This window comes from Camarhynchus parvulus, unplaced genomic scaffold (genome assembly GCF_901933205.1).
Source record: "Camarhynchus parvulus unplaced genomic scaffold, STF_HiC, whole genome shotgun sequence".
Lineage (NCBI taxonomy): Eukaryota > Metazoa > Chordata > Aves > Passeriformes > Thraupidae > Camarhynchus > Camarhynchus parvulus.
The window spans coordinates 118,143-145,642 of record NW_022148369.1 but is presented as its reverse complement, the minus strand read 5'-3'; the positions used below and the strand labels follow the sequence as shown (position 1 = coordinate 145,642).

Below are 27,500 nucleotides of genomic sequence, written 5' to 3'. Positions count from 1 at the left end.
AGACCCCCCCGCTCTCCCTGGAGACCCCCATAGCCCCCCCGGGAGCTCCTCACAATCCCCCCAGGACCCCCCCTCAATGCTCTGACACCGTGACTGTCCCCCCACAGACCCCCCCGCGACCCCCAACCCCCATCCAGCACCCCCACCAACCTGACAGAGCCCCAACACCCCCCGGGCCCCCCAGCTCTCTGACACCCCCCCGGGACCCCCCAACACCTCACAGACCCCCCCCCCGACACCCCGAGACCCTCTCAGGAACCTCCAGCACCCCCCCTCCGGACCCCCTGGGACCCCCCAACACCCCTTGGGGACATCCCCTGGGACCCCAATATCCTCTGGGACCCCGACACCCCCTGAGACCCCCCCCCCCTCTGCACCCGAAAACATCCCTGGTATCCCCGCATAGACCCCAATGATCGAGAGCTCTCTGGCACCCCCAAACGCCACAAAATCCCCCAAAATCCACAGAGCCCCCCCGACAGACACCCCAACAACAACACCCTGACACCCCCAAACAACCCGCATCCCCTTGGCGCCCCTCAACACCCCCAAACCCCCCGACACCCCTAAAAACCCAAAACCACCCCAGCAACACCCCAACAACGCCCTGACACCCCAAAACCGCCACAGCCCCCCACCCTACAACACCCCAAACCCCCCACTTCCCTTTCCCCGCGGGCTGGGACACCCCGATACCCCCGGGAGGGCAGGGACAGACGGACACGGGGACAGACGGACGGACAGACGGACAGACAGGCGGCCCCGCCGCACCGCCCGCCTGCCCTATTAGTATTCTGCGAGCGGCAGCGGGTGCTGCAGGGCCGGGGGGGGGAGCGGCGGGGCCGGACTGGGGGGCACTGGGAGGCACTGGGAGGGACTGGGAGCGCTGGGAGGGGGTGAGGGGGGAGATGGTGACCAGTTGGGGGGGTCGGGGTCCAACTGGGGGGGCACTGGGAGGGTTTGGGGGGAATTGGAGGTGCCGGGGTCTCGTCGCAGGGGACTGGGAGGGACTGGGATGGGATGGAGAGAGAGCTGGGAACCAGTTTGGGGGACTGGGATGGGACTGGGGGGGGATGGAGAGGGGGCTGGGACCAGTTTGGGGGACTGGGATGGGACTGGGGGGACTGGGAGGGGATGGAGAGGGGGCTGGGACCAGTTTGGGGGACTGGGATGGGACTGGGGGGCAGTGGAATGGGATTTGGGTGAACTGGGAGGGACTGGAATGGGACTGGGCGTAACTGGGGAATGCTGGGATCTCGCTGTGAGGCACTGGGAAGGGATGGAAGGGGAACTGGGATGAACTGGGATGAACTGCAGGGGGGCTGGAATGGGATTTGGGGGGACTGGGAGGGATTTAGGGCCGAATGGGGGATACTGGGAGGGATTTGGGGCGGAATGGGGGATACTGGGAGGGACTGGGAGGAGCTGGGACCCGGGACAGTAGAATGGGATGTGAGGAAGGACTGGGGGGGACTGGGGGATACTGGAGTTTAACTGGGAGGGCGCTGGTGACCAGTCTGGGGGACTCGGAGGGACTGGGATCCATCTGGGGGGTGTCAGAGCGGCACTGGGGGTACTGGGATCCAACTGGGTGGCCCAGGATGAACCAACTGGGTAAACTGGGATGGGAGTTTAGACCGGGGGGTGGGATCCGATATTTTGGGGGACATTTGGGGCTTTTGGGGGGAGGGTGGGGCAGGAAGGGAAGGGTGGGACCTCCCCCCCCCTCACTGTCCCCTCCTCCCCCAGGTGCAGCCACCAACCCAACCCCCCCTGTGTGTGTGTCCCCAACCCCCAGTGTCCCCAACCCCCCCAGTGTCCCCAACCCCCGCATTGTCCCCTCTGTGTTGTCCCCCCGGCCGAGATGAGGCAGAGCCCCCCCGAGAGGAGCTTGGGCCAGGTAGGACCCGGAGGGGACACGGAGGGGACACGGAAGGGACACGGAAGGGACACAGGGGTGGCACCAGGGGTGGGGACACGGAGGGGACAGGAGGGGGACACAGAGGGGGGTGAGGACATTGAATTGTCACCCCGTTGTCACGGGGACGGTGACACAGCTTTGTCTGCTGCCGGCGTGGGGACAATGACACGGGGGTTGTGGGGACAGTGACACAGGGGGTGTGGGGACAATGACACGGGGGTTGTGTCCCCCTCCGGCACGGGGACAGTTTGTCCTCGCTGCTGTGGGGATGGGGACAGGGGTTTGTCCCCTCCTGCTGTTCTGGGGATGGTGGTGACAGAGGTTTGTCACCTCCTGGCACAGGTTTGTCCCTGCTGTTCTGGGGACAATGACACAGGTTTGTCACCCGCTGGCAGCGGTTTGTTCCTGCTGGTTTGGGGACAGTGACAGGAGTTGGTCACCCATTGTTTTGGGAACAGTGACAGGGGTTTGTCACCTGCTGGTTTGGGGACAGTGACAGGGGTTTGTCCCCTGCTGGCACAGGTTTGTCGCCCATTGTTTTGGGGACAGTGATAGGGTTTTGTCACCTACTGGCACAGGTTTGTCTCTGTTGTTTTGGGGACAGTGGCAGGGGTTTGTCACCTGCTGGCACAGTTTGTCACCTGCTGTTTTGGGGACAGTGACAGGGGTTTGTCACCCACCAGCACAGGTTTGTCCCCCTGTTCTGAGGACAGTGACAGGGATTTGTCACCTGGCACAGGTTTGTCCCCATTGTTTTGGGGACAGTGGCAGGGGTTTGTTCCCCTGTTCTGGGGACAGTGACAGGGTTTTGTCACCTGCTGGCACAGGTTTGTCTCTGTTGTCTTGGGGACAGTGACAGGGGTTTGTCACCCGCTGTTTTGGGGACAGTGACAGGGGTTTGTCACCTGCTGGTTTGGGGACAGTGACAGGAGTTTGTCGCCCATTGTTTTGGGAACAGTGACAGGGGTTTGTCACCTGCTGGCACAGTTTGTCCCCGTTGTTTTGGGAACAGTGACAAGGGTTTGTCACCTGCTGTTACAGGGATGGTGACAGGTGTTTGTCCCCATTGTTTTGGGGACAGTGACAGATGTTTGTCACCTGCTGGCCCCAGTTTGTCCCTGCTGTTTTGGGGACAGTGACAGGGGTTTGTCACCTGCTGGTTTGGGGACAATGACAGGATTTTGTCACCTACTGGCACAGGTTTGTCACCCATTGTTTTGGGGACAGTGGCAGGAGTTTGGTCCCCTGTTCTGGGGACAGTGACAGGGTTTTGTCACCTGCTGGCACAGGTTTGTCACCCCACCGTTTTGGGGACAGTGACACAAGTTTGTCCCCGCTGCTTTGGGGACAAAGCAGTTCGTCACCTTGTTGCCATGGGGACAGTGACAGGGATTTGTCCCCAGTGTTTTGGGGACAGTGACAGATTTGTGTGTGCGTGTCCCCCCCCATCCTGGGGACAGCGAGGGGGGTTCGTCCCTGCTGTCCAGGGGATGGTAACGGGCTTTTGTGCTGGGCTGTTACTGGGATTACTGGTGGGCACTGGTGGTTACTGGTGAGCACTGGTGGGCACTGGTGATTACTGGTGGTTACTGGTGGTTGCTGGTGGTCACCGGTGGTTACTGGTGGTTACTGGTGGGCACTGGTGGTTACTGGTCATTACTGCTGGTCACTGGTGGTTGCTGGTGATTACTAATGATTACTGGTGCTTACTGGTGGTTACTGGTGGTCACTGGTGGTTACTGATGATTACTGGTGATTACTGGTGATTACTGGTGCTTACTGCTGGTCACTGGTGGTCACTGGTGGTTACTGATGGGCAGTGGTGGTTACTGGTGGTCACTGGTGGTCACTGGTGGTCACTGGTGGTTACTGGTGGGCACTGGTGGTTACTGGTCATTACTGCTGGTCACTGGTGGTTGCTGGTGATTACTAATGGTTACTGGTGCTTACTGGTGGTTACTGGTGGTCACTGGTGGTTACTGATGATTACTGGTGATTACTGGTGCTTACTGCTGGTCACTGGTGGTCACTGGTGGTTACTGATGGGCAGTGGTGGTTACTGGTGGTCACTGGTGGTTACTGGTGAGCACTGATGGGCACTGGTGGTTACTGGTGGTCACTGGTGGTTACTGGTGAGCACTGATGGGCACTGGTGGTTACTGGTGGTCACTGGTGGTTACTGGTGGTCACTGCTGGTTACTGGTGGTCACTGGTGGTCACTGGTGAGCACTGATGGGCACTGGTGGTCACTGGTGGTTACTGGTGGGCACTGGTGGTTACTGGTGAGCACTGGTGGTCACTGCTGGTTACTGGTGGTTACTGGTGGTCACTGATGGGTACTGGTGCTTACTGGTGGTCACTGGTGGTTACTGCTGGTCACTGGTGGTCACTGGTGGTCACCGGTGCTCACTGGTGGTCCCTGGTGGTCCCTGGTGGTCACCAGTGGTCACCGGTGGTCACTGGTGGGTGCTGGTGTCCCCACAGGGCGTGGTGGCACCATGAGCCCCCCGGTCCCGGTCCCCGTCCCCGCCGGCAGGATGCTGCTCGCCCTGGCCCTGGCCTGCGCCAGCCCCTTCCTGGAGCCGCCGGCGGCGCCGCGCCGCACGCTCAACGTGGCCGTGATCCTCAGCGGGGCCTCTTACGGCCCCGCCGGGCCCCGCCTGGCGCCCGGAACCTTCCGGAACTTCTCCTTGGACGTGAACCCGGTGGGGGTGGTGCTGAACGACACCAACCCGCGCAGCCTGATCGTGCGGCTGTGCGACGTGCTGAGCTCGCTGCGCATCCACGGCGTCGTCTTCGAGGACGACACGCGCTCCGAGGCCGTGGCGCAGATCCTGGACTTCATCTCGGCCCAGACCTCCGTGCCCATCATTGGCGTCAACGGCGGCTCCGCCATCGTCCTCACGCCCAAGGTGACGCCCCCCGAGGTGACCCTGAGCGGGTTTAGGGACACCCGAGGTGACCCCAAGTGGGTTTAGGGACAACTGAATATCCCCAGGTGGAGCTGGAACCGAGCAGATGTCCTCAATGCAACTGTCTCCAACTCTAGTCCTGTCTAGGGGCACCCAACTGTCCCCAGCTGTGTCCAGAGCCACCCAGCTGTCCCCAACCCAACCCCAGCCATATCTTGTGTCACCCAGCTGTCCCCAACCTAACCCCAACTGTGTCTTGAGTCACCTGAATGTCCCCAACCCTGTCTAGAGTCACCCAGATGTCCCCAGCTGTGTCTAGGGCCACCTGAATGTCCCCAGCACAACCCCAACCACGTCTGCTGTGACCCAACTGTCCCCAACGTGACTGTCCCCGACCCAACAGTCCCCAAGCCCCAACCGTGTCCAGTGTCACCCAAACATCCCTGTAGATCCACCCAGCTGTCCCCAACCCCGTGGTCCCCAAACCCCAACACCTGATCATCCCCAACCCAACTGTCCCTAACCCCGACCATGTCTGCTGTGGCCCAACTGTCCCCAACGTGACTGTCCCCAACCCAACTGTCCCCAACGTGACTGTCCCCACCCTGTGTCCCCCAACCCCAACCACGTCTGCTGTGACCCAACTGTCCCCAATGTGACTGTCCCCAACCCAACTGTCCCTAACCCTGGTGTGACCCAGCTGTCCCCAACGTGACTGTCCCCAACCCAACTGTCCCTAACCCCAACCACGTCTGCTGTGACCCAACTGTCCCCAACGTGACTGTCCCCAACCCAACTGTCCCTAACCCTGGTGTGTGACCCAACTGTCCCCAACGTGACTGTCCCCAACCCTGTTGTCCCTAACCCCAACCACATCTGCTGTGACCCAACTGTCCCCAACGTGACTGTCCCCAACCCAACTGTCCCTAACCCTGGTGTGACCCAACTGTCCCCAACGTGACTGTCCCCACCCTGTGTCCCCCACCCTGCCACGCCCACAGGAGAAGGGCTCCACCTTCCTGCAGCTGGGCTCCTCCACGGAGCAGCAGCTCCAGGTGATCTTCGAGGTGCTGGAGGAGTACGACTGGACGGCCTTCGCCGTGGTCACCACGCTGCTGCCGGGCTACGAGGACTTCGTGGACTACGTGGAGGTGCTGACCGACAGCAGCTTCATCGGCTGGGAGCACCGCGGCGTGGTCACCCTGAACCTCACCGACGACCCCGAGGGCGCCCGGACGCGCCGGCAGCTGCGCGAGGTCTCGGCGCAGATCCGGCTGCTCTACTGCTCGCGCGACGAGGCCGAGGCCGTGTTCCGCGCCGCGCGCGACGCCGGCCTCACCGGGCCCGGCTACATCTGGTTCGTGGTGGGCACCAACCTGGGGGGAAGCGAGCAGCTGCCCGAGCACGTGCCCGCCGGGCTGTTCGCCGTGCTGTCGGCCGGCTGGCGCGACGACCTGCAGCACCGCGTGCACAACGGCGTGGCCATCGTGGCCAAGGGCGCCGAGGCGCTGCTGCGCGACTACGGCTTCATCCCCGAGTTCAACAACGACTGCCGCGCGCCCAACGTCACCCAGATCAACGACAACCTGCACAGGTGGCGGCTGGGGGTGGTGGCGCTGTTGGGGGGGTGGCAGGTGGGTTGGGGTTCGGTTGGGGACAGTTGAACAACGACTGCTGCGCGCCCAACGTCACCCAGATCAACGACAACCTGCACAGGTGGCGGTGGGGTTTGGGGGTGGTGGGGGGGTAGTGGTGGTTCTAGATGTGGTTGGGGTTAGGTTGGGGACAGTTGGGTTGGGCACAGTTGGGATTTGGGGATGGTTGGGTTGGGGACAGTTGGGTTGGGGACATTCAGGTGGTTCTAGACATGCTTGAGTTGGGTTGGGGACAGTTGGGTTGGGGACAGTTGGTTTGGGGACATTCAGGTGGTTCTAGATATGGTTGGGGTTAGGTTGGGGACACTCAAGTGGCTCTAGACATGGTTCTAGACATGGTTTGGGCTAGAATGGGGACTGTTGGAGTGGTGACAGCTGGGGTTTGGGGATGGTTGGTTTGGGGATTCAGTGTTAGATGGTTGGGGACAGTGGGGTTGGGGACAATTGGGGTTTGGGGATGTTGGGGACATTTAGGTGGTTCTAGACAGGGTTGGAGTTGGGTTGGGGACAGTTGGTTTGGGGACAGTTTGGGGACATTCAGGTGGTTCTAGATGTGGTTGGGGTTAGGTTGAGGACACTCAGGTGGCTCTAGATGTGGTTCTAGACATGGTTGGGGTTCATCTGGGGACAGTTGGGTTGGGAATGTTCAGGTGTCTCTAGACGTGGTTGGGGTTAGGTTGGGGACAGTTGGGTTGGGGACAGTTGGGTTGGGGACATTCAGATGGCTTTAGACGTGGTTGGAAGTAGGTTGGGGACAGCTGGGTGACCCTAGACATGGTTGTGACTGGGGTTTGGTTGGGTTGGGGAAATTCAGGTGACCCTAAACACTCTTGGGGATGTGCTGGGGACATTCAGGTGACCCTAAACACGTTTGGGGTCATGCTGGGGACATTCAGGTGACTCTAAACACGTTTGGGGTCACGTTGGACAGGTACTTCATGAACATCACGTGGGGAGAGAAGGATTTCTCCTTCAACGAGGACGGGTACCTGGTGAACCCCTCGCTGGTCGTCATCTCCCTCAACAAGGAGCGCACCTGGGAGGTGGTGAGTGTCACCTTGGGGACAGGGGTGTCCCCAGGTGCCCGTCTGCTCAGTGTTGGAGTTCTGGGCACGGTGACAATGCCACCACAGCGTCCCCAGGGCTTGGTGCCATCTGCTGTTCACCGTCCCGCCCCCTCATCCCACTGTCACGCTGGGTTGTCACAACAACAACGTGGCACCCGGAGGTGGCGGTGACACCTGGGCAGTGACGGGGACACGGCTCGGCCTCCTGCCCTGTCACGGTGACACCTTGGCTGGGGTCCCACCAAGGTGATCCTGTCATTGTCCCCAGCAGGAATGTCCCATCGTGGTGACACCTTGGCTGGGGTCCCACCAAGTGATGCTGTCATTGTCCCCAGCAGGAATGTCCCATCATGGTGACACCTTGGCTGGGGTCCCACCAAGGTGATCCTGTCATTGTCCCCAGCAGGAATGTCCCATCATGGTGACACCTTGGCTGGGGTCCCACCAAGGTGATGCTGTCATTGTCCCCAGCAGGAATGTCCCATCGTGGTGACACCTTGGCTGGGGTCCCACCAAGGTGATCCTGTCATTGTCCCCAGCAGGAATGTCCCATCGTGGTGACACCTTGGCTGGGGTCCCACCAAGTGATGCTGTCATTGTCCCCAGCAGGAATGTCCCTTCATGGTGACACCTTGGCTGGGTGCTCACCAAGTGATGCTGTCATTGTCCCCAGCAGGAATGTTCCTTCATGGTGACACCTTGGCTGGGGTCCCACCAAGTGATCCTGTTATTGTCCCCAGCAGGAATGTCCCTTCATGGTGACACCTTGTCCTCTTCCCCACCATTTCCCTACCACGGTGATGGCATCATTGTCCCCAAGGTGACACCCTGGCACGGTGACATTTCCTCTGCCTGTTGCCCACTGTCATTGTCCTAGCAGTGACACCTTGGCATGGTGACATCCCATCATGGTGGCACAATGACCTGTGTCCCTCCACCTGTCCACGCTCTGCAGTGTCCCCACATACTGGGAGGAGTACCTTACACTGTCCCCACCTGTCGCCAAATGTCCCCACACCCAGCCCCTGTCCCATGGGCAGCTGGGAGCAGCAGGTGCTGAGGCTCAAGTACCTGGTGTGGTCACACTGTAGGTGGTGACATTGTAGGTGGTGACATCCCATCATGGTGACACAATGACCTGTCCCCACCTGTCCCCACCTGTCCCCAGGTGGGCAGCTGGGAGCAGCAGGTACTGAGGCTCAAGTACCCGGTGTGGTCACACTGTAGGAGGTGACATTGTAGGTGGTGACATCCCATCATGGTGACACAATGACCTGTCCCCACGTGTCCCCACGTGTCCCCACGTGTCCCCACGTGTCCCCACCTGTCCCCACCTGTCCCCACCTGTCCCCACCTGTCCTCAGGTGGGCAGCTGGGAGCAGCAGGTGCTGAGGCTCAAGTACCCAGTGTGGTCACACTGTAGGTGGTGACACAATGACCTGTCCCCACGTGTCCCCACGTGTCCCCACCTGTCCCCAGGTGGGCAGCTGGGAGCAGCAGGTGCTGAGGCTCAAGTACCCAGTGTGGTCACACTGTAGGTGGTGACACAATGACCTGTCCCCACGTGTCCCCATGTGTCCCCACCTGTCCCCACTCCCCACCTGTCCCCACGTGTCCCCACCTCTCCCCACCTGTCCCCACGTGTGCAGGTGGGCTGCTGGGAGCAGCAGGTGCTGAGGCTCAAGTACCCAGTGTGGTCACACTGTAGGTGGTGACATTGTAGGTGGTGACATCCCATCATGGTGACACAATGACCTGTCCCCACCTGTCCCTATCTGTCCCCACCTGTCCCCACGTGCCCCCACCTGTCCCCAGGTGGGCAGCTGGGAGCAGCAGGTGCTGAGGCTCAAGTACCCGGTGTGGTCGCGCTACGGGCGGTTCCTGCAGCCCGTGGAGGACGGGCGGCACCTGACGGTGGCCACGCTGGAGGAACGTCCCTTTGTCATCGTGGAGAACATCGACCCCGCCACCGGCACCTGCATCCGCGACTCCGTGCCCTGCCGGCGCCAGCTCAACCGCACCGCCAGGTGGGGACACCGCGGGGACACCTGGGGGACAGGTGGGGCAGGTGGGGCTGGCACGGCCAGGTGGGGACACCTAGGGGACACCTAGGGGACACCTGGGGGTGGCACTGCCCAGGTGGGGACACCTGGGATAGGTAGGGGACACCTGGGGGTGGCACTGCCAGGTGCAGGACAGCTGGGACAGCTGAGGGACATCTGGGGGACACCTGGGGGTGGCACTGCCCAGGTGGGGACACCTGGGGGACACCTGAGGGACACCTGGGGGACACCTGGGACATGTGGGGGACACGTGGGGCATGTGAGAGTGGCACTGCCCAGGTGGGGGACACATCTGTGTTCTGGAGGTGGCACTGTCCCCCTGGAGGTGGCACTGTCCCCCTGGAGGTGGCACTTTGGCCTTGGGGGTGTCCCCACCACTCTGGGGGTGTCCCAAACACCCTGGGTTTGTTCCTACTGCCCAGGGGCTGTCCTCATTCTGGGGGTGTCCCCACCACCCTGAGGGTGTCCCCAAGACCCTGGGGGTGTCCCCAAGACCCTGGGGGTGCCCCCACCACTTTTGGGGTCCCCTGCAGCCCCCCGCCCTTTGAGAAGAAGTGCTGCAAAGGTTTCTGCATCGACATCCTGAAGCGCCTGGCGCGGGCCCTGGGCTTCACCTACGACCTCTACCTGGTCACCAACGGCAAGCACGGCAAGAAGATCGACGGCGTCTGGAACGGCATGGTGGGCGAGGTGGGACCCCAAAAACACCTCCCTGTACCCCAGAAATACCCCTTTGTACCCCAAAAATAGCCCAATGTGCCCCAAAAATACACCAAAAACCACCATGGATACCCTATGGGAAAGGGGGTGGGGAGAGACCCCCAGGGAGGGCATGGTGGGAGGTGGGACCCCCAAAAACACCTCCATGTACCCCAAAAATACCACTCTGTACCCCAAAAATACCCCAAACCCCACCATGGAGACCTAATGGTGATGGGGCCTGGGGTAAAACACCCAGGGAGGGCATGGAGGGAGGTGGGACCCCAAAAACACCTGCCCCACCCCCCCGGGAACCCATGGTGATGGGGGGGCGGGAACCCCAGGGGCCATGGGGACCATGTACCCCAAAAAATGGCCCCCCCCCTCTTGCACCCCCCCCACCACCCCTCAAAGCCCTACCGTGGACACCCATCGCTCCTGACCATGGGGATGGGGGGTCTCGGGACGTGGAGACCGGCATCAGGAATGGTGTCAGGAGAAGGACATGCCTTCTGGGTACCCCCCAAAACCCCAAAACCTGATTGGGGACCCCAAACCCCATGTGTTTGACCCCAAAAACCCCCAAAACCCCATTGGGATCACCCAATGGCAATGGGGGGCCCCCTGGGCAGGTGATGGTGTCCAGGGCAGGCCATGCAGGGACCCCCAAAACCCCAAATCCCCTGGCGACGCCCCCAAAACCCCAAATCCTGTTTGGGGACCTCAAAAACCCCAAAGACCCCAAAACCCCACTGGGATCACCCAATCCCAACTGGGATCTCCCATCCACGGTCAGTTTGGTGTCCAGGCAACGGCACGGCCCCCTCCGCCTTCCTGGGTACCCCCCAAAACCCCAAATCTGACTGGGACCCCAAAACCCAAATCTGACTGGGGACCCAAAAACCCCAAGAGACCCCAAAACCCCAATTGGGATACCCAATCCCACTGGGTCTCCCAATCCCAACTGGGATCAGCGTGATGGTGTCCAGGAGCAACGGCACCGTGTCCCCCTCCGCCTTCCTGGGTACCCCCAAAACCCCAAATCCTGACTGGGGACCCCCAAAAACCCCAAATCCTGACTTGGGGACCTCAAAAACCCCAAAGAGACCCCAAAAACCCCAATTGGGATCACCCAATCCCAACTGGGATCTCCCAATCCCAACTGGGATCAGCGTGATGGTGTCCAGGAGCAACGGCACCGTGTCCCCCTCCGCCTTCCTGGGTACCCCCAAAACCCCAAATCCTGATTGGGGACCCCCAAAACCCCAAATCCTGATTGGGGACCCCAAAAACCCCAAATGGGATCTCCAAAACCCAACTGGGATCAGCGTGATGGTGTCCAGGAGCAACGGCACCGTGTCCCCCTCCTCCTTCCTGGGTACCCCCAAAACCCCAAATCCTGATTGGGGACCCCAAAAACCCCAAGTCCTGACTGGGGACCCCAAAAACCTCAACTGGGATCCCCCAGTCCCAATGGGGATCCCCAAAATCCCAACTGCGATCCCAAAAACCCAACTGGGATCCTCCAATCCCAACTGGGATCTGCAAAACCCAACTGGGATACCTCAAAACGCAACTGGGATCCCCCAGTCCCAACTGGAATCCTCTAAAGCCCAACTGGGACCCCCAAAACCCCAACTGGGACCCCAAAATCCCAACTGGGATCTGCAAACCCCAACTGGGATTCCTCCAAATCCCAATTGAGACCACAAAATCCAACTGGGATCCTTCAAAATCCCAACTGGGATCCCCCAAAATCCAGCTGGGATCCTCCAAATCCCAACTGGGATCCCCCAAACCCAGCTGGGATCCTCCAAACCCAACTGGGATCCTCCAAAACCCAACTGGGATCCTTCAATCCCAATGGGGATCCCCAAAATCCCAACTGGGAACCCCAGAATCCCAACTGGGACCCCCAAATCCCAACTGGGATCTCCCAAACCCAACTGGGATCCCCTAAAACCCAACTGGGAACTCCCAGTCCCAACTGGGATCCCCCAAAACTCAACTGACATCAGCGTGATGGTGTCGCACAGCAACGGCGCCGTGTCCCCCTCTGCCTTCCTGGGTACCCCAAAAACCCCAAATCCTGACTGGGGACCCCAAAAACCTCAATTGGGATCTCCAAAACCCAACTGGGATCCTCCAATCCCAACTGGGAACTCCCAGTCCCAATGGGATCCCCCAAAATCCTAACTGGGATCCCCCAAACCCAACTGGGATCCTCTAAAATCCAACTGGGGTCCCTCAAAACCCAACTGGGATCCTCCAATCCCAATGGGGATCCCAAAAACCCAACTGGGATCTGCAAAACCCAACTGGAATCCCCCATGTCCCCATGTCCCCTTGATGTCCCCAATGTCCCCCTGATGTCCCCCAATGTTCCCAATGTCCCCCGATGTCCCCCTGATGTCCCCAATGTCCCCAATGTCCCCAGTGTCCCTGCAGAGCCGTACAGCCCGGCCGTGTGGGTGATGATGTTCGTCATGCGTCTCACCATGTGTCCCCCAATGTCCCCAATGTCCCTGATGTCCCCAATGTCCCTGATGTCCCCAATGTCCCCGATGTCCCCTGATGTCCCCAATGTCCCCGCGTCGATGTCCCCGTCCCGATGTCCCCAATGTCAGCCCGGCCGTATTGGGTGATGATGTTCGTCATGCGTCTCACCATGTGTCCCCCAATGTCCCCAATGTCCCTGATGTCCCCAATGTCCCCAATGTCCCTGATGTCCCCGATGTCCCCGATGTCCCCGCAGAGCCGTACAGCCCGGCCGTGTGGGTGATGATGTTCGTCATGCGTCTCACCATGTGTCCCCCAATGTCCCCAATGTCCCTGATGTCCCCGATGTCCCCGAATGTCCCTGAGGTGCCCCGCGTCCCGCCGTGTGGGTGATGATGTTCCTCATGTCTCACCATGTGTCCCCCAATGTCCCCAATGTCCCCGATGTCCCCAATGTCCCCGATGTCCCCGCAGAGCCGTACAGCCCGGCCGTGTGGGTGATGATGTTCGTCATGTGTCTCACCGTGGTGGCCGTCACCGTCTTCATCTTCGAGTACTTCAGCCCCGTGCGCTACAACCGGAGCCTGGCCAGCGGCCAGCGTGAGTGTCCCCATGTCCCCCTGTCCCCGTGTCACCCCCTGGTGTCCCCAGGTGACCCTCAGTGTCCCCAGGTGTCCCCCAGGGCTGGGGAGCTCCACATTAACCGGTGACAAATCCATCGGCTGCTCTGGGCGTTGATGGCATCTCCTTGTCCCCTCGTGTCCCCTGTGTGACCCCATGGTGTCCCCTGTCCCTGTGTGACCCCAGGTGACCCCAGGTGACCCTGTCCCCATGTCCCCTGTCCCACCCCGGCACGGGTGGCTCCACCTTCACCATCAGCAAGTCCATCTGGCTGCTGTGGCCATTGGTGGCACCTTGTCCCTGTGTGACCCCGTGGTGTCCCCTGTCCCTGTGTGACCCCTGGTGGCCCCTGTCCCTGTGTGACCCCAGGTGACCCCAGGTGACCCTGTCCCCATGTCCCCTGTCCCACCCGCCACGGGTGGCTCCACCTTCACCATCGCAAGTCCATCTGCTGCTGTCGCCTTGGTGTCCCCTGTGTGACCCCGGTGTCCCTGTCCTGTGTGACCCCAGGTGACCCCAGGTGACCCTGTCCCCATGTCCCCTGTCCCCCCAGGTGCAGGTGGCTCCACCTTCACCATCGGCCAGTCCATCTGGCTGCTGTGGGCGGTGTCACCTGGTGTCCTGTGTGACCCTGTGGTGTCCCCTGTCCCTGTGTGACCCCAGGTGACCCTGTCCCCATGTCCCCTGTCCCCCCAGGCGCGGGTGGCTCCACCTTCACCATCAGCAAGTCCATCTGGCTGCTGTGCCCATGGGTGGCACCTTGTCCCTGTGTGACCCTGTGGTGTCCCCTGTCCCCAGGTGACACTGTGTGACCCCAGGGGGCCCCAGGTGACCCTGTCCCCATGTCCCCTGTCCCCCCAGGTGCGGGTGGCTCCACCTTCACCATTGGCCAGTCCATCTGGCTGCTGTGGGCGCTGGTGTCACCTGTGTGACCCTGTGGTGTCCCCTGTCCCTGTGTGACCCCATGGTGTCCCCTGTCCCTGTGTGACCCCGTGGTGTCCCCTGTCCCCGGGTGACACTGTGTGACCCCAGGGGGCCCCAGGTGACCCTGTCCCCATGTCCCCTGTCCCCCCAGGTGCAGGTGGCTCCACCTTCACCATTGGCCAGTCCATCTGGCTGCTCTTGGTGTTGGTGGCACCTGTGTGACCCTGTGGTGTCCCCTGTCCCCAGGTGACACTGTGTGACTCCAGGTGACCCTGTCCCCATGTCCCCTGTCCCCCCAGGCACGGGTGGCTCCACCTTCACCATCAGCAAGTCCATCTGGCTGCTGTGGCCATTGGTGGCACCTTGTCCCTGTGTGACCCTGTGGTGTCCCCTGTCCCCAGGCGTCCCTGTGTGACCCCAGGTGACCCCAGGTGACCCTGTCCCCATGTCCCCTGTCCCCCCAGGCGCGGGTGGCTCCACCTTCACCATCAGCAAGTCCATCTGGCTGCTGTGGGCTGGTGTCACCTGTGTACTGTCCCTGTGTCCCGTGAAGGGTCCCCAGGTGCAGGGGCCCCTCACCCCCTGGACTGTGACCCTGTCGTCGTGGACCCCATTTCCCCAGGCGGGTGCTCCACCTTCACCAGGCAGCATCGGCGCTGTGGGCTGGTGTCAAAACTCGGTGCCCGTGGAGAACCCCAAAAGGCACCACCAGCAAGATCATTGCTGGTCTGGCATTGTCTTCCTCCCGCTACACGGCCATGGCGGCCTTCAGATCCAGGAGATCGTGGACACCGTGTCCGCTCGCGCGTGACAACGCGAGGACAACCGGGACGCACTTTGGGGCCTGGGGGGATGGGAGAGGACAGGGGAACATTGTGGGGGGAGACCAGGGGGACATCGAGGGGACACCACGGGGACGCTGGGGGGACATCAGGTGGGACACCACAGGGACACGGCGGGGAGACCAGGGGGACAGCACAGGGACATTGTGGGGACATTGTGGGGACACTGTGGGGCACCAGAGGAACACCAGGGGAACAACCAGGGGGGACACTGTGGGGACACCACGGGGGAGACAGGGGGGACACTGGGGAAAACCGGGGGGACCAGGGGGACACTGGGGGGACACCCATGGGGACACTACAGGGACATCAGAGGGACACTGGGGGACACCACGGGGACACTGTGGGGACACTGTGGGGGACACTGTGAGGGCACTGGGGGGGACATCATGGGGACATCGAGGGGACACAGTGGGGACACTGGGGGACACTGTAAGGACACTGGGGGGACATTGTGGGGAAACCAGGGGGACATCGAGGAGACACCACGGGGACACAGAGGGGACATCAGGGGGACATCGAGGGGACGTCACAGGGAGACACCAGGAGGACACCAGGAGGGTCAGTTTTGGGTGTCACTTTTGGGCGTTTGGTGGCCCGGGTGGTTTTTTACCCATTCCCATTAATTTTTGAGGTTTCTGATGTGATTTTTGGGGTTCCTGATGTGATTTTTGGGGTTTCTGATGTGATTTTTGGGGTTCCTGATGTAATTTTGGGGTTCCTTATGTCATTTTTGGGGTTCCTGATGTGATTTTTGGGGTTCCTGATGTGATTTTTGGGGTTTTGGGGGCAGTTCCAGCGGCCCCAGGAGCAGCACCCCCTCTGAAGTTCATGGTGGTGTTTTTGGGTGTTTGGTGGATGTTTTTGGGTCCCTGTTGGCCCAGGTTTGTTTTAGCACATTCCCATGGATTTTTGGGGTTTCTGATGTAATTTTTGGGGTTTCTGATGTGATTTTTGGGGTTTTGGGGGCAGTTCCAGCGGCCCCAGGAGCAGTACCCCCCTCTGAAGTTCGGCACGGTGCCCAACGGCTCCACGGAGAAGAACATCCGCAGCAATTACCCGGCCATGCACAGCTACATGGTGCGCTACAACCAGCGCGGCGTGGAGGACGCGCTGCAGCACCTCAAAACCGGGTAAAACCGGGGGAAATCGGGAAAAATGGGGAATAAATGGGGAAAAATGGGGAAAAATTGGGGGAAATGGGGGAAAATGGGGAAAAAATGGGGGAAAAATGGGGGAAATGGGGAAATGGGGGAAATGGGGAAATGGGGGAAAATGGGGGGAAATGGGGGGAAAATGGGGGAAATGGGGATAAATAATGGGGGGAAATGGGGAAAAGGGGGGAAATGGGGAAAAATGGGGGAAAATGGGGGAAATGGGGGAAAATGGGGAAATGGGGAAAAAAAAAAAAAAAAAAAGAAATGGGGGAAATGGGGAAAAAAAAAAAAAAAAAAAAAAAAAAAAAAAAAAAAAAAAAATGGGGAAAATGGGGAAATGGGGGAAAATGGGGAAATGGGGGAAATGGGGAAAAATGGGGAAAATGGGGAAAAAATGGGGAAAAATGGGGAAAAGGGAAAAAAAAAAAAAAAAAAAAAAAAAAAAAAGGGGAAATGGGGAAGGAAAAGGGAGGGAAAAATGGGGGAAAATGGGGTACAGGGGGGAAATAACGGGGGGAAAATGGGGTAAGGGGGGAAATAATGTGGGGAAATGGGGAAAAATTGCAGGAAATGGGGAAAATGGGAGGAAATGGGGAAAAATGGGGTATGAGGGGAATAACAGCGGAAAAAAGGGGTACGGGGGGGAAATCAGGGGAAATGGGGAAAAAATGGGGAAAAATGGGGTAATGGGGGGGAGGAGATGGGAGAAAAATGGAGGAAAAATTGGGGAGAAATGGGGAGGCCAAATGGAGGGAAAACTGGGGAAAAAGGGGGAAAAGTGGGGGAAAATGGGGTATGGGAGGAAAAAGAGGAAAATAGGAGAAAATGGGGAAATGGGGAAAACCGGGGGGAAAAGTGGGGAAAAATGAGGGGGAAATGGGGTACAGGGGAAAATAATGGGGTGTGAAGAGGGAAACTGGGAAAAAATGGGGGAAAATGGGAAAATGGGGAATGGGCACTAAAAAGGGAGAACTGGGGGTGTGGTCTGGGGTGGGAGGAGCCTGTGAGGGGGAGTGGCTTATGATAGATGGGCGTGGCTGGGGTGGGCGTGGCATATGATGGACAGACCCAGATAGAGGCGGGGGCTTTGCAGAAGGGGAGGGGCTTAAGGGGGATGGGGTGGGGCTTTATGGCAGTGGGCGGAGCTTGATGGTAAATGGGCGTGGCTGATGGATAATTTATGCTGTGGGTGTGGTTTTGTGGGCGTGGCTTGAGTACGGGGGGGTGATGTCGGTCTACGGGCGGGGCTTAGTGTACAGGTGGGTGTGTGGGCGTGGTTTAGGCAATATGGGCGTGACCCATGGGTGATGGGCGGGGTTTGTGGGGATTGATGTCACCATAGGTGACACTGTGGGCGGGGCTTAATGCGCAGGGAGACCGTGAATGGGGTTTAGGACTGTGGGCGGAGCCACATTGGCATGACCTATACAATGTGGGCGGGGCTTAGGGGTTTCCCTAAGGTGAAACTGTGGGCGGGGCTTAGTGCACAGGTGAGGCTGTGGGCGGGGTTTAGCTGCAGTGGGCGGAGCCTGGTGTGCATGGGCGTGGCCTATAGGCTGTGGGCGGGGCATTGAGGCACAGGTGAGGCTGTGGGCGGGGCCGGATGTGCACGGGCGTGGCCTATACACTGTGGGCGGAGCTTAGGGGGCCGGGTTAAGTGCACAGATGAAGCCGTGGGCGGGTTTTACGTTATGTGGGCGGGGTCTCCGAGCAGTGGGCGTGGCTCATCCCGGTGGGCGTGTCCCGCAGCAAGCTGGACGCCTTCATCTACGACGCGGCCGTGCTGAACTACATGGCCCGCAAGGAGGAGGGCTGCAAGCTCGTCACCATCGGCTCGGGGAAGGTCTTTGCCTCCACCGGCTACGGCATCGCCCTGCAGCGGGGATCGCGCTGGAAACGCCCCGTGGACCTGGCCCTGCTCCAGCTCCTGGGGGACGGTGGGTCTGGGGGGATTTGGGGTTTTTTGGGGAGTTTTTAGGGGGTTTTTGGGAGATTTGGGGTCCCTATGGCATCGCCCTGCAGAGGGGATCGCGCTGGAAACGCCCCGTGGACCTGGCCCTGCTCCAGCTCCTGGGGGACGGTGGGTTTGGGGTTTTTTTGGGTTTTTTTGGGGCATTTTTAGGGGTTTTAGGGGTTTTGGGGTCCCCTATGGCATCGCCCTGCAGAGGGATCCCGCTGGAAACGCCCCGTGGACCTGGCCCTGCTCCAGCTCCCGGGGACGGTGGGTTTGGGGGTCTCTAGGGGGTTTGGGGGCTCTAGGGGGGTCCTGGTGGAATTTTGGGTGTCCTGGAGGTGTTTCGGAGGGTCTTTGGGGGGTTTGGGGTGTCCCAGTGGGATTTTGGGGGTCTTTGGGAGGTTTAGGGTGTCCTGGGATCCTGCTGGAAACGCCCTGTGGACCTGGCCCTGCTCCAGCTCCTGGGGACGGTGGGTTTGGGGGGGTTTGGGGGTGTTTTTGGGGGTTTGGGGTGTCCCAGAGGGGTTTTGGACCCTAACACCTAAAAAATGACCCCTCAACCTACCAAGATGACCTTCAAACCCTCCAGATGATCTTCAAACCCACCTGAGATGCCCCCAAACCCACCTGAGATGCCCCTAAACCCCCTGAGATGCCCCCAAACCCACCTGAGATGTCCCCAAACCCCCCAAGATGCCTCCAACCCCCTGAGATTTCTCCAAACCCCTCTGAGATGCCCCCCCAAACCCCCTGAGATGCCCCCCAAACCCCCTGGAGATGTCCCCAAACCCACCTTGGAGATGTCCCCAAACCCACCTGAGATGCCTCCAAGCCCCCGAGCCCTCCAAACCCCCCCCAAGATGCCTCCAACCCCACACTAGAGATTCCTCCAAACCCTCTGAGATGCCTCCAAACCCCCAAGATGCCTCCAAACCCCCTGAGATGTCCCCAAACCCACCTGAGATGTCCCCAAACCCCACCCGAGATGCCTCCAAACCCCCTGAGATTCCTCCAAACCCCTCTGAGATGCCTCAAACCCCCCCAAGATGCCTCCAAACCCCCTGAGATGCCTCCAAACCCCCCAAGATGCCTCCAACCCCCTGAGATTCCTCCAAACCCCTCTGAGATGCCCCAAACCCTCTGAGATGCCTCCAACCCCCCCTGAGAAGCCTCCAAACCCCCTGAAATTCCCAAAACCCCCCCACACGGATGCCCCCAGGCCCCCTGACCCCCGTGCCTGCCCCACCCCAGACGAGATCGAGGATGCTGGGCGGCTCTGGCTGTGGGGATCTGCCACCAGGGAGAAGCTGGAGGTGATGAGCAGCAAGCTGGACATCGGCTACATGGCCGGGTGTTCTGCTGCTGCTGGTGGCCATGGGGCTGAGCCTGCTCGGTGTTAAGCCTGGGGAGCACCTGGTGCACTGGAAGCTGAGGCACCTGGGCACACCTGGGCGGCCGCTGCCTGCTGGCCATCAATGTGAGATGCCGGGGAGCATCATGGATACTCGAGGTTTGGGGACATTTGGGGACTTGGGGGGTTGGGGTTGGGGACTTTGGGGACATTGGGGTTGGGGCACTGGGAGTGGGGTAAGATATGGGGGATTTGGGGATATTTGGGGAATTTGGCATTGGGGTGGAGATTGGGGCACTGGGGTGTGGGGACAGTGGGGACGGTGGAGGCATTGTGTGGGGGTTGGGGGCAATGGGTTTTGTGAGGATGGAGGGAATGGGGATATTGGGGACTAGAGGAGTTGGGGACGTTTGGGGCGTGGGGATTGGGGACAGAGGGGACGTTGGGGATGGAGTGTGGGGACTGGGGGACGTGGGGATATGGCTGGTACTGGGGGACACTGGGGGATGTGAGGGTATGTGGGGACACTGGGCGGGATGGGACACTGGGAGTTGGGGACGTTGGGAGGGGGTACTGGGGGACATAGGGGACCTTGAGGGAACAAGGGCCCTGTGGGGACATGGGCTGACGCGGGGGGTCAGGGGAGTGGGGGGGGACATCAGGGGGCGGGGTGGGGACACCCACCGCACCCCCCAATATCCCCAATGTCCTCTTTTGTCCCCTCCCCAGGGCATGTACAGCTGCTGCAGCGCCGAGGAGCCCCACGCCCCCCGCGCTCCGCCCCCTGCGCCCCCCCCTCCCCCCCCCCCCCCCCCTCCCCCACCCCACCGCGACCGCCGCCCCCGAGCGCTGGCGCCCCCTCCCCCCCCCTCCTCCCGCGGGGAGCCCCCAATTCCTTCCATCATTCTTCTACGGCCCCATCGGGCCGCAGGGGCTCGGCGGGCCGGGGGTCCCCTCCCCTCCCCCGCACCCCCCGCAACCCCCCACCCCTTCACCCCTGGCCCCCCGCCCCCGCGGGCACTACGGAGCCTTTGGGGGCTCGGGGAGGGCCGGCCCCACCCCCGGTTGCGCGTACGCGCGTGTTGAAACTACGAGGACGAGCGCAGCCCCCGCCCCCCGCGCCGCCCCGCGCTGGGGGAGGGCTGGCCGAGGCTCAGCCCCTGCCGCCCCCCACCCTCACCTGTGCGGGGGGCACCCCACCACCTGGCCCCCCCCCGCCCTGTACCCCGACATCTCCGACTCGACTCGGGGAGGGTGCGAGGCCTCCCCCCCCCCCTCCCCGCGAGCCCCCCCGCCCCCCACCCGCCGTGCTTGTTCCCCCCCACCCCCCCCTGCACCCCTCCCCTATATTTCTGCACCGTGCGGGGCCGAGCGGGACCCCTCCCACACCCCGGGGCGCTGCTGGTCGGGGGGGTGGGGGGGCGGTCCCCTGGGGGCGCTCGAGGTGGGGCAGCCTAGGATAGCAGGGGTCCCTGCCCCTCCCCCGCACTACACGCCCCTCCCCCCGCTGCCGCAGCTGCTCGACCCGAGGGCTTTCCGGGATGGGGAAGGGGCAGGAAGACCACCCACCGGGGATCGGGAGGTTGTGGGGCCCGTGGACCTGGCCCTGCTCCAGCTCCCGGGGGACGGTGGGTTTGGGGGTCTCTAGGGGGGTTTGGGGGGCTCTAGGGGGTCCTGGTGGAATTTTAGGGTGTCCTGGAGGTGTTTTGGGTGTCCGGAGGGTTTGGGTCTTTGGGGGGTTTGGGGTGTCCCAGTGGGATTTTGGGGGGTCTTTGGGAGGTTTAGGGTGTCCTGGGATCCTGCTGGAAACGCCCTGTGGACCTGGCCCTGCTCCAGCTCCTGGGGGACGGTGGGTTTGGGGGGGATTTGGGGGTGTTTTTGGGGGGTTTGGGGTGTCCCAGAGGGGTTTTGGACCCTCTAACACCTAAAAATGACCCCTCAACCTACCAAGATGACCTTCAAACCCTCCAGATGATCTTCAAAACCCACCTGAGATGCCCCCAAACCCACCTGAGATGCCCCCAAACCCCCCTGAGATGTCCCCAAACCCACCTGAGATGTCCCCAAACCCCCCCAAGATGCCTCCAACCCCCCTGAGATTCCTCCAAACCCCTCTGAGATGCCCCCAAACCCCCCTGAGATGCCCCCAAACCCCCCTGAGATGTCCCCAAACCCACCTGAGATGTCCCCAAACCCACCTGAGATGCCTCCAAACCCCCCCGAGATGCCTCCAAACCCCCCCAAGATGCCTCCAACCCCACCTGAGATTCCTCCAAACCCCTCTGAGATGCCTCCAAACCCCCCCAAGATGCCTCCAAACCCCCCTGAGATGTCCCCAAACCCACCTGAGATGTCCCCAAACCCACCCGAGATGCCTCCAAACCCCCCTGAGATTCCTCCAAACCCCTCTGAGATGCCTCCAAACCCCCCCAAGATGCCTCCAAACCCCTCTGAGATGCCTCCAAACCCCCCCAAGATGCCTCCAACCCCCCTGAGATTCCTCCAAACCCCTCTGAGATGCCTCCAAACCCCTCTGAGATGCCTCCAAACCCCCCTGAGAAGCCTCCAAACCCCCTGAAATTCCCCAAAACCCCCCCACCGAGATGCCCCCCAGGCCCCCCTGACCCCCGTGCCTGCCCCACCCCAGACGAGATCGAGATGCTGGAGCGGCTCTGGCTGTCGGGGATCTGCCACCAGGAGAAGCTGGAGGTGATGAGCAGCAAGCTGGACATCGACAACATGGCCGGGGTGTTCTACATGCTGCTGGTGGCCATGGGGCTGAGCCTGCTCGTGTTCGCCTGGGAGCACCTGGTGCACTGGAAGCTGAGGCACCTGGGCACACCTGGGCGGCTGCGCTGCCTGCTGGCCATCAGCAGGGTACGGGGACATCATGGGGACAGTGCGGGGATTTGGGGACATTTGGGGACATTGGGGGGATTGGGGGGATTGGGGACATTTGGGGACATTGGGGGGATTGGGGACACTGGGGGAATTGGGGACATTATGGGGATTTGGGGACATTTGGGGACATTTGGGACATTGGGGACATTGGGGGGATTGGGGGCACTGGGGACATTGGGGACAGTGGGGACATTGGGGACATTGTGGGGGTTGGGGGCAATGGGGACATTGAGGATGGAGGGACAGTGGGGACATTGGGGACATCGGGGGGATTGGGGACAGTGCGGGCATTGGGGACATTGGGGGGCACGGGGGACATTGGGGGGATGGAGATATTGGGGACATCGGGGACAGTGGGGACATGGCTGGTACTGGGGGACACTGGGCGGATGTGGGGACATTGGGGACACTGGGCGGATGGGGACACTGGGAACCTTGGGGACATTGGGAGGACACTGGGGGGACATGGGGACCTTGAGGGGACAAAGGGCCCTGTGGGGACACGGAGCGGCACGGGGGTGACACGGGGACGTGGGGGGACATCAGGGCGCAGGGTGGGGACACCCACTGCCCCCCCCAATGTCCCCAATGTCCCCTTTGTCCCCTCCCCCCCCCAGGGCATGTACAGCTGCTGCAGCGCCGAGGAGCCCCCCACGCCCCCCCCCCACGCGCTCCGCGCCCCCTGCGCGCCCGCCCCTCCCCCCACGCCCCCTCCCTCCCCACCCCCACCCCCCCCCGCGACCGCCGCCCCCCCCCCGAGCGCTGGCGCCCCCTCCCCCCCCCCTCCTCCCGCCGGGGGGGCCCCCCCGATTCCTTCCATCGCTTCTACGGCCCCATCGAGCCGCAGGGGCTCGGCCGGGCCGGGGGTCCCGCTCCCTCCCCGCTACCCCCCCGCAACGCCCCCGGACCCCTTCACCCCCCCCTGGCCCCGCCGCGCCCCCCCCCGCGGGCACTACGAGCCTTTGGGGGGCTCGGGGGGGGGGCCCCGGGACGACCCCGACCCCCCGTTCGCGTACGCGCGCCTGAGCTACGAGGACGAGCGCAGCCCCCCCGCGCCCCCCCCGCGCCGCCCCCCGCGCTGGGGGAGGGGACCCCGAGGCTCAGCCCCTGCTGCGGCCCCGCCCCCACCCTCACCTGTGCCGGGGGGGGCACCCCGCGCACCTGGCCCCGCCCCCCCCGCCGCTGTACCCCGACATCTCCGACTCGGACTCGGAGGGGTGCGAGGCCGCCCCTCCCCCCGCCCCTCCCCCGCCCCAGACCCCCCCCCCCCCACCCGCCGTGCTGGTGCTCCCCCCCCCCCCCTCCTGCCCCTCCCCCCCTATTTCTGCACCGTGCGGGGGGGCCGAGAGCGGGGACCCCTCCCCCCCCCCCGGGGCGCTGCTGGTCGGCCGAGAAATTGGGGGGGGGCGGTCCCTGGGGGGGGGGCGGCTACGGGGGGTGGGGCAGCCTGGAGTTCTTGGGGTCCCCTGCCCCTCCCCCCCCGCACTACGCGCCCCTCCCCCCGCGCTGCCGCAGCTGCTCGGCCGAGCGGCTCCGGGACTGGGGGGAGGGGCAGGGATGGGAACCCCCCCCCCACCACGCCGGGATCGGGGGTTATTGGGGGGGGGGGCCCTGGGGGGGGTTTGGGGGGCGCCCCCCGCCCCCCCGCCGGCACGGCCCCCCCTGCGCGCGCCGCCCCCCCCCGGCCTCGCGCAGCCTCGAGGACCTGAGCGCGTGGGGGGGGGCGGGGGGAGGGGCCTGGGCGGGGCTCTGGGGAGGGGCGGGGCTCTGGGGACCCTCCCCCCACCGCCACCCCCCCCACCCCCATCACCCCCCCCATCCCCCCCGGGGGGCTCCGTCCCCTCCCCAACCCCCCCCCCACCACAGCTGCGGGGGGGGGCGCGGGGGGGCGGAGCCGCTGGGGGCCCGGAGAGGCTCCGCCCACTTCTCCAGCCTCGAGTCCGAGGTATGACCGGGGGGGGGCGGGGCAGTGGGGACACCGAGGGGACATCCCCGGGACAGAGGGGACACCCCTGGGGACATCCCAGAGACACCCCTGGGACAGAGGGGACACCGAGGGGACATCCCAGAGACAGAGGGGACACCCCTGGGGACACCCCCGGGAAAGAGGGGACACCCCTGGGGACACTCCCAGATATCCTGGGGACACCGCTGGGACACCGTGGGAACAGAAGGGACACCCTGGGGACCCCCAGACACCCCTGGGGACAGTGGGGACACCCCTGGGGACACTCCCAGATACCCTGGGGACACTGTGGGGACACCCCCGGGACAGAGGGGACACCTCTGGGAGAGAGGGGACACCCCTGGGGACACCCTGGGGACACCTTGGGGACACCCTGGACACCCCCACGGCCCTTGGGGACACTCTGGTGGCCCCCGCGGTGACAATGAGGACACGGAGGGGCCCCCCCGGCTCCTGAGGTGACACCAGCGAGGACAAGGACACGGCGGGTGGCACCTGATGTGACAACGGGGACAGCGAGGCAGCCACGGGGACAACAAGGACCAGGAGGGTCCCTGTGGTGGCACCGAGGAGGAGGAGGAAGATGTCACCCGGGTGACGCTGGCAAGGACGGCGGGGACAAGGACGTGTCCCCATGGAGTGGCACCCACAAGGAGCCCGTGGTGGCAGCGGCAGGGACAGGGACACGTCCTGGTGGCAGCGAGGACAGGGACACGTCCCCGAGGCACCCACGGGGACAGCGGCGAGGACAAGGACTGGTGGCACTCGTGGTGACAGTGGGGACACGGATCAGTCCCCGTGAGGTGACACCAGGAGGACGAGGACGGGTCCCGGTGGCACCGAGTGACAACGAGGACAAACGGTGACAAGGTGGTTGTGGCCCAGGAGGTGACACTGTGAGGACAAGGACAGCGAGGTGGCACCGAGGTGACAATGATGGTGACAGTCCCCACGGTGTCACCAAGGAGGACAAGGACAGGTCCCCGCTGAGGTCACGTTTTGTCCCCTCGTCCCTAAAGTGCCACCACGGACATGAGCCGTGTCCCCAAGGGTGACACCAGGGCCACCAACAGAGCCCCAGGGACAGCTCGGTGTGTCCCTGTCCCCACGGGTGGCACCGTGACCCCATCGGTGGCACCAACCAATGCCTGTCCCCATGAGTGACATCACAACACTGGGTGACACCGTGACCCCGTGGGTGACACCACATCCCTGTGGGTGACACTGTGACCCCACTGGTGGCACTGTGACCCTGTGGGTGACACTGTGACCTCACAGGTGACACCACATCCCCGTTGGTGGCACTGTGACCCCGTGGGTGACACCAACCAATGCCCGTCCCCACGGGTGACACCAACACTGTGGGTGACACTGTGACCGTATTGGTGACACCGCATCCCCGCAGGTGGCACTGTGACCCTGTGGGTGACACGATGTCCCTATGGGTGGCACCGTGACCCCACAGCTGACACTGTGACTCCATAGGTGACCCCACATCCCTGTGGGTGACATCACATCCCTGTGGGTGACACTGTGACCCCACAGGTGGCACCACGTCCCCATGGGTGACCCTGCAGGTGACACTGACCTTACAGGTGACCCTGTGACCCCACAGGTGACACTGTGACCCTGCAGGTGACACTGTGACCCCGCAGGTGACCCCACAGGTGACACTGTGACCCCACAGGTGACCCTGTGACCCCGCAGGTGACCCCACAGGTGACACTGTGACCCTGCAGGTGACCCCACAGGTGACCCTGTGACCCGCAGGTGACCCCACAGGTGACCCTGTGACCCCACAGGTGACACTGTGACCCTGCAGGTGACCCCACAGGTGACCCTGTGACCCCACAGGTGATCCTGTGACCCGCAGGTGACCCCACAGGTGACACTGTGACCCCACAGGTGACCCTGTGACCCCACAGGTGATCCTGTGACCCGCAGGTGACCCCACAGGTGACACTGTGACCCCACAGGTGACACTGTGACCCCGCCAAGGACCCCCCGGCGCCCCCTCCCCCACCCCGGGGTGGCACCGCGCGGGCGTTGGGGACACCGCTGTCCCCTCCCTGTGCCGTGGGGGATGGGCTGGCACCATCCGCTGTCCCCGTGTCCCCAAGGCCGCCCCTCCCCCGCCGCCCCGCTGCTGCTGATGACGTTTTTAATTAATGAATAATTAATGAATTAAATTAATTAACGGGGGGGGAAGGGGGAGAGGGGGGGAGACCAAACTGTGAGTGACGGTGACATCGGTGACACTGTGACATCATCGCCACACCGCGACTGTGACACCGGGGCCACCCGCGGCCCCTCCCCCACCCTGTCCCTGTCACGCCCCCGTGTCCCCCCCTGCCACCCCCACATGTCCCTGTCACCCCCAATGTCCCTGCCACCCCCACGATGTCCCTGTCACCCCCACGTGTCCCTCTGTCCCCACGATGTCCCTGTCACCCCCGTGTCCCTGATTCCCCATGTCCCTGTCACTGCCCCCAATGTCCCCTCCTGCCACCCCCTCGTGTCCCTGTCACTGCCCCCTTGCCCCCAATGTCCCTGTGTCCCCACAATGTCCCTGTCACCCCAATCCCTCCATGTCCGTCACTCCCCTGTGTCCCAATGTCCTTGTCACCCCCGTCCCTGCCCCTCCCCCACGTTCCTGTCCCCCCCATGTCCCTGTCACCCCCCCACAATGTCCCCCCCATGTCCCTGTGTCCCCACAATGTCCCCGTGTCCCCCCCGCCCCAGCCCCGCCCATCCAATAAAGAGCTTTTCTATTCCCGCTGCAGCCGGACAGACGGACACCGCGGGGACAGAGGGACACCGGGGAGGGGACACCGCAGGGGACAGAGGAGGGGACAGTGAGGAGGGGACAGAGGGGACACCAGAGACAGAGGGGACACCGGGGAGGGGACAGAGGGGAGGGGACAGAGGGACACGGGAGGGGACACCAGAGGGAACACGGGTGGGACAA

At 62.7% G+C, this 27,500-nt stretch overlaps 1 protein-coding gene across 1 annotated transcript; it reads left to right on the top strand.

The window, feature by feature from the left end:
• The first annotated feature begins 1,833 nt into the window (after positions 1-1,833).
• Positions 1,834-26,295, top strand: LOC115916657 (glutamate receptor ionotropic, NMDA 2D-like). Its single transcript, XM_030970371.1, has 14 exons — positions 1,834-1,900; positions 4,406-4,833; positions 5,835-6,427; positions 7,420-7,534; positions 9,371-9,582; positions 10,152-10,308; positions 11,422-11,539; positions 13,291-13,416; positions 14,826-14,890; positions 16,176-16,336; positions 18,110-18,297; positions 22,313-22,542; positions 23,184-23,250; positions 26,240-26,295. The coding sequence occupies exons 2-14, from the start codon at positions 4,420-4,422 to the stop codon at positions 26,293-26,295; spliced, it is 2,502 nt and encodes an 833-aa protein (XP_030826231.1). The 5' UTR covers positions 1,834-1,900; positions 4,406-4,419.
• The last annotated feature ends 1,205 nt before the right edge of the window (positions 26,296-27,500 follow it).

What these genes read in the sequence shown, in the direction of transcription:
- LOC115916657 (XM_030970371.1), top strand. Translation starts at nt 4,420, where the DNA reads ATGAGCCCCCCGGTCCCGGTCCCCGTCCCCGCCGGCAGGATGCTGCTC. An exon ending in ATCAACGACAACCTGCACAG is followed by an intron (nt 6,428 to 7,419) that starts GTGGCGGCTGGG and finishes CACGTTGGACAG; the next exon opens with GTACTTCATGAACATCACGT. An exon ending in GAGCCTGGCCAGCGGCCAGC is followed by an intron (nt 13,417 to 14,825) that starts GTGAGTGTCCCC and finishes CTGTCCCCCCAG; the next exon opens with GCGCGGGTGGCTCCACCTTC.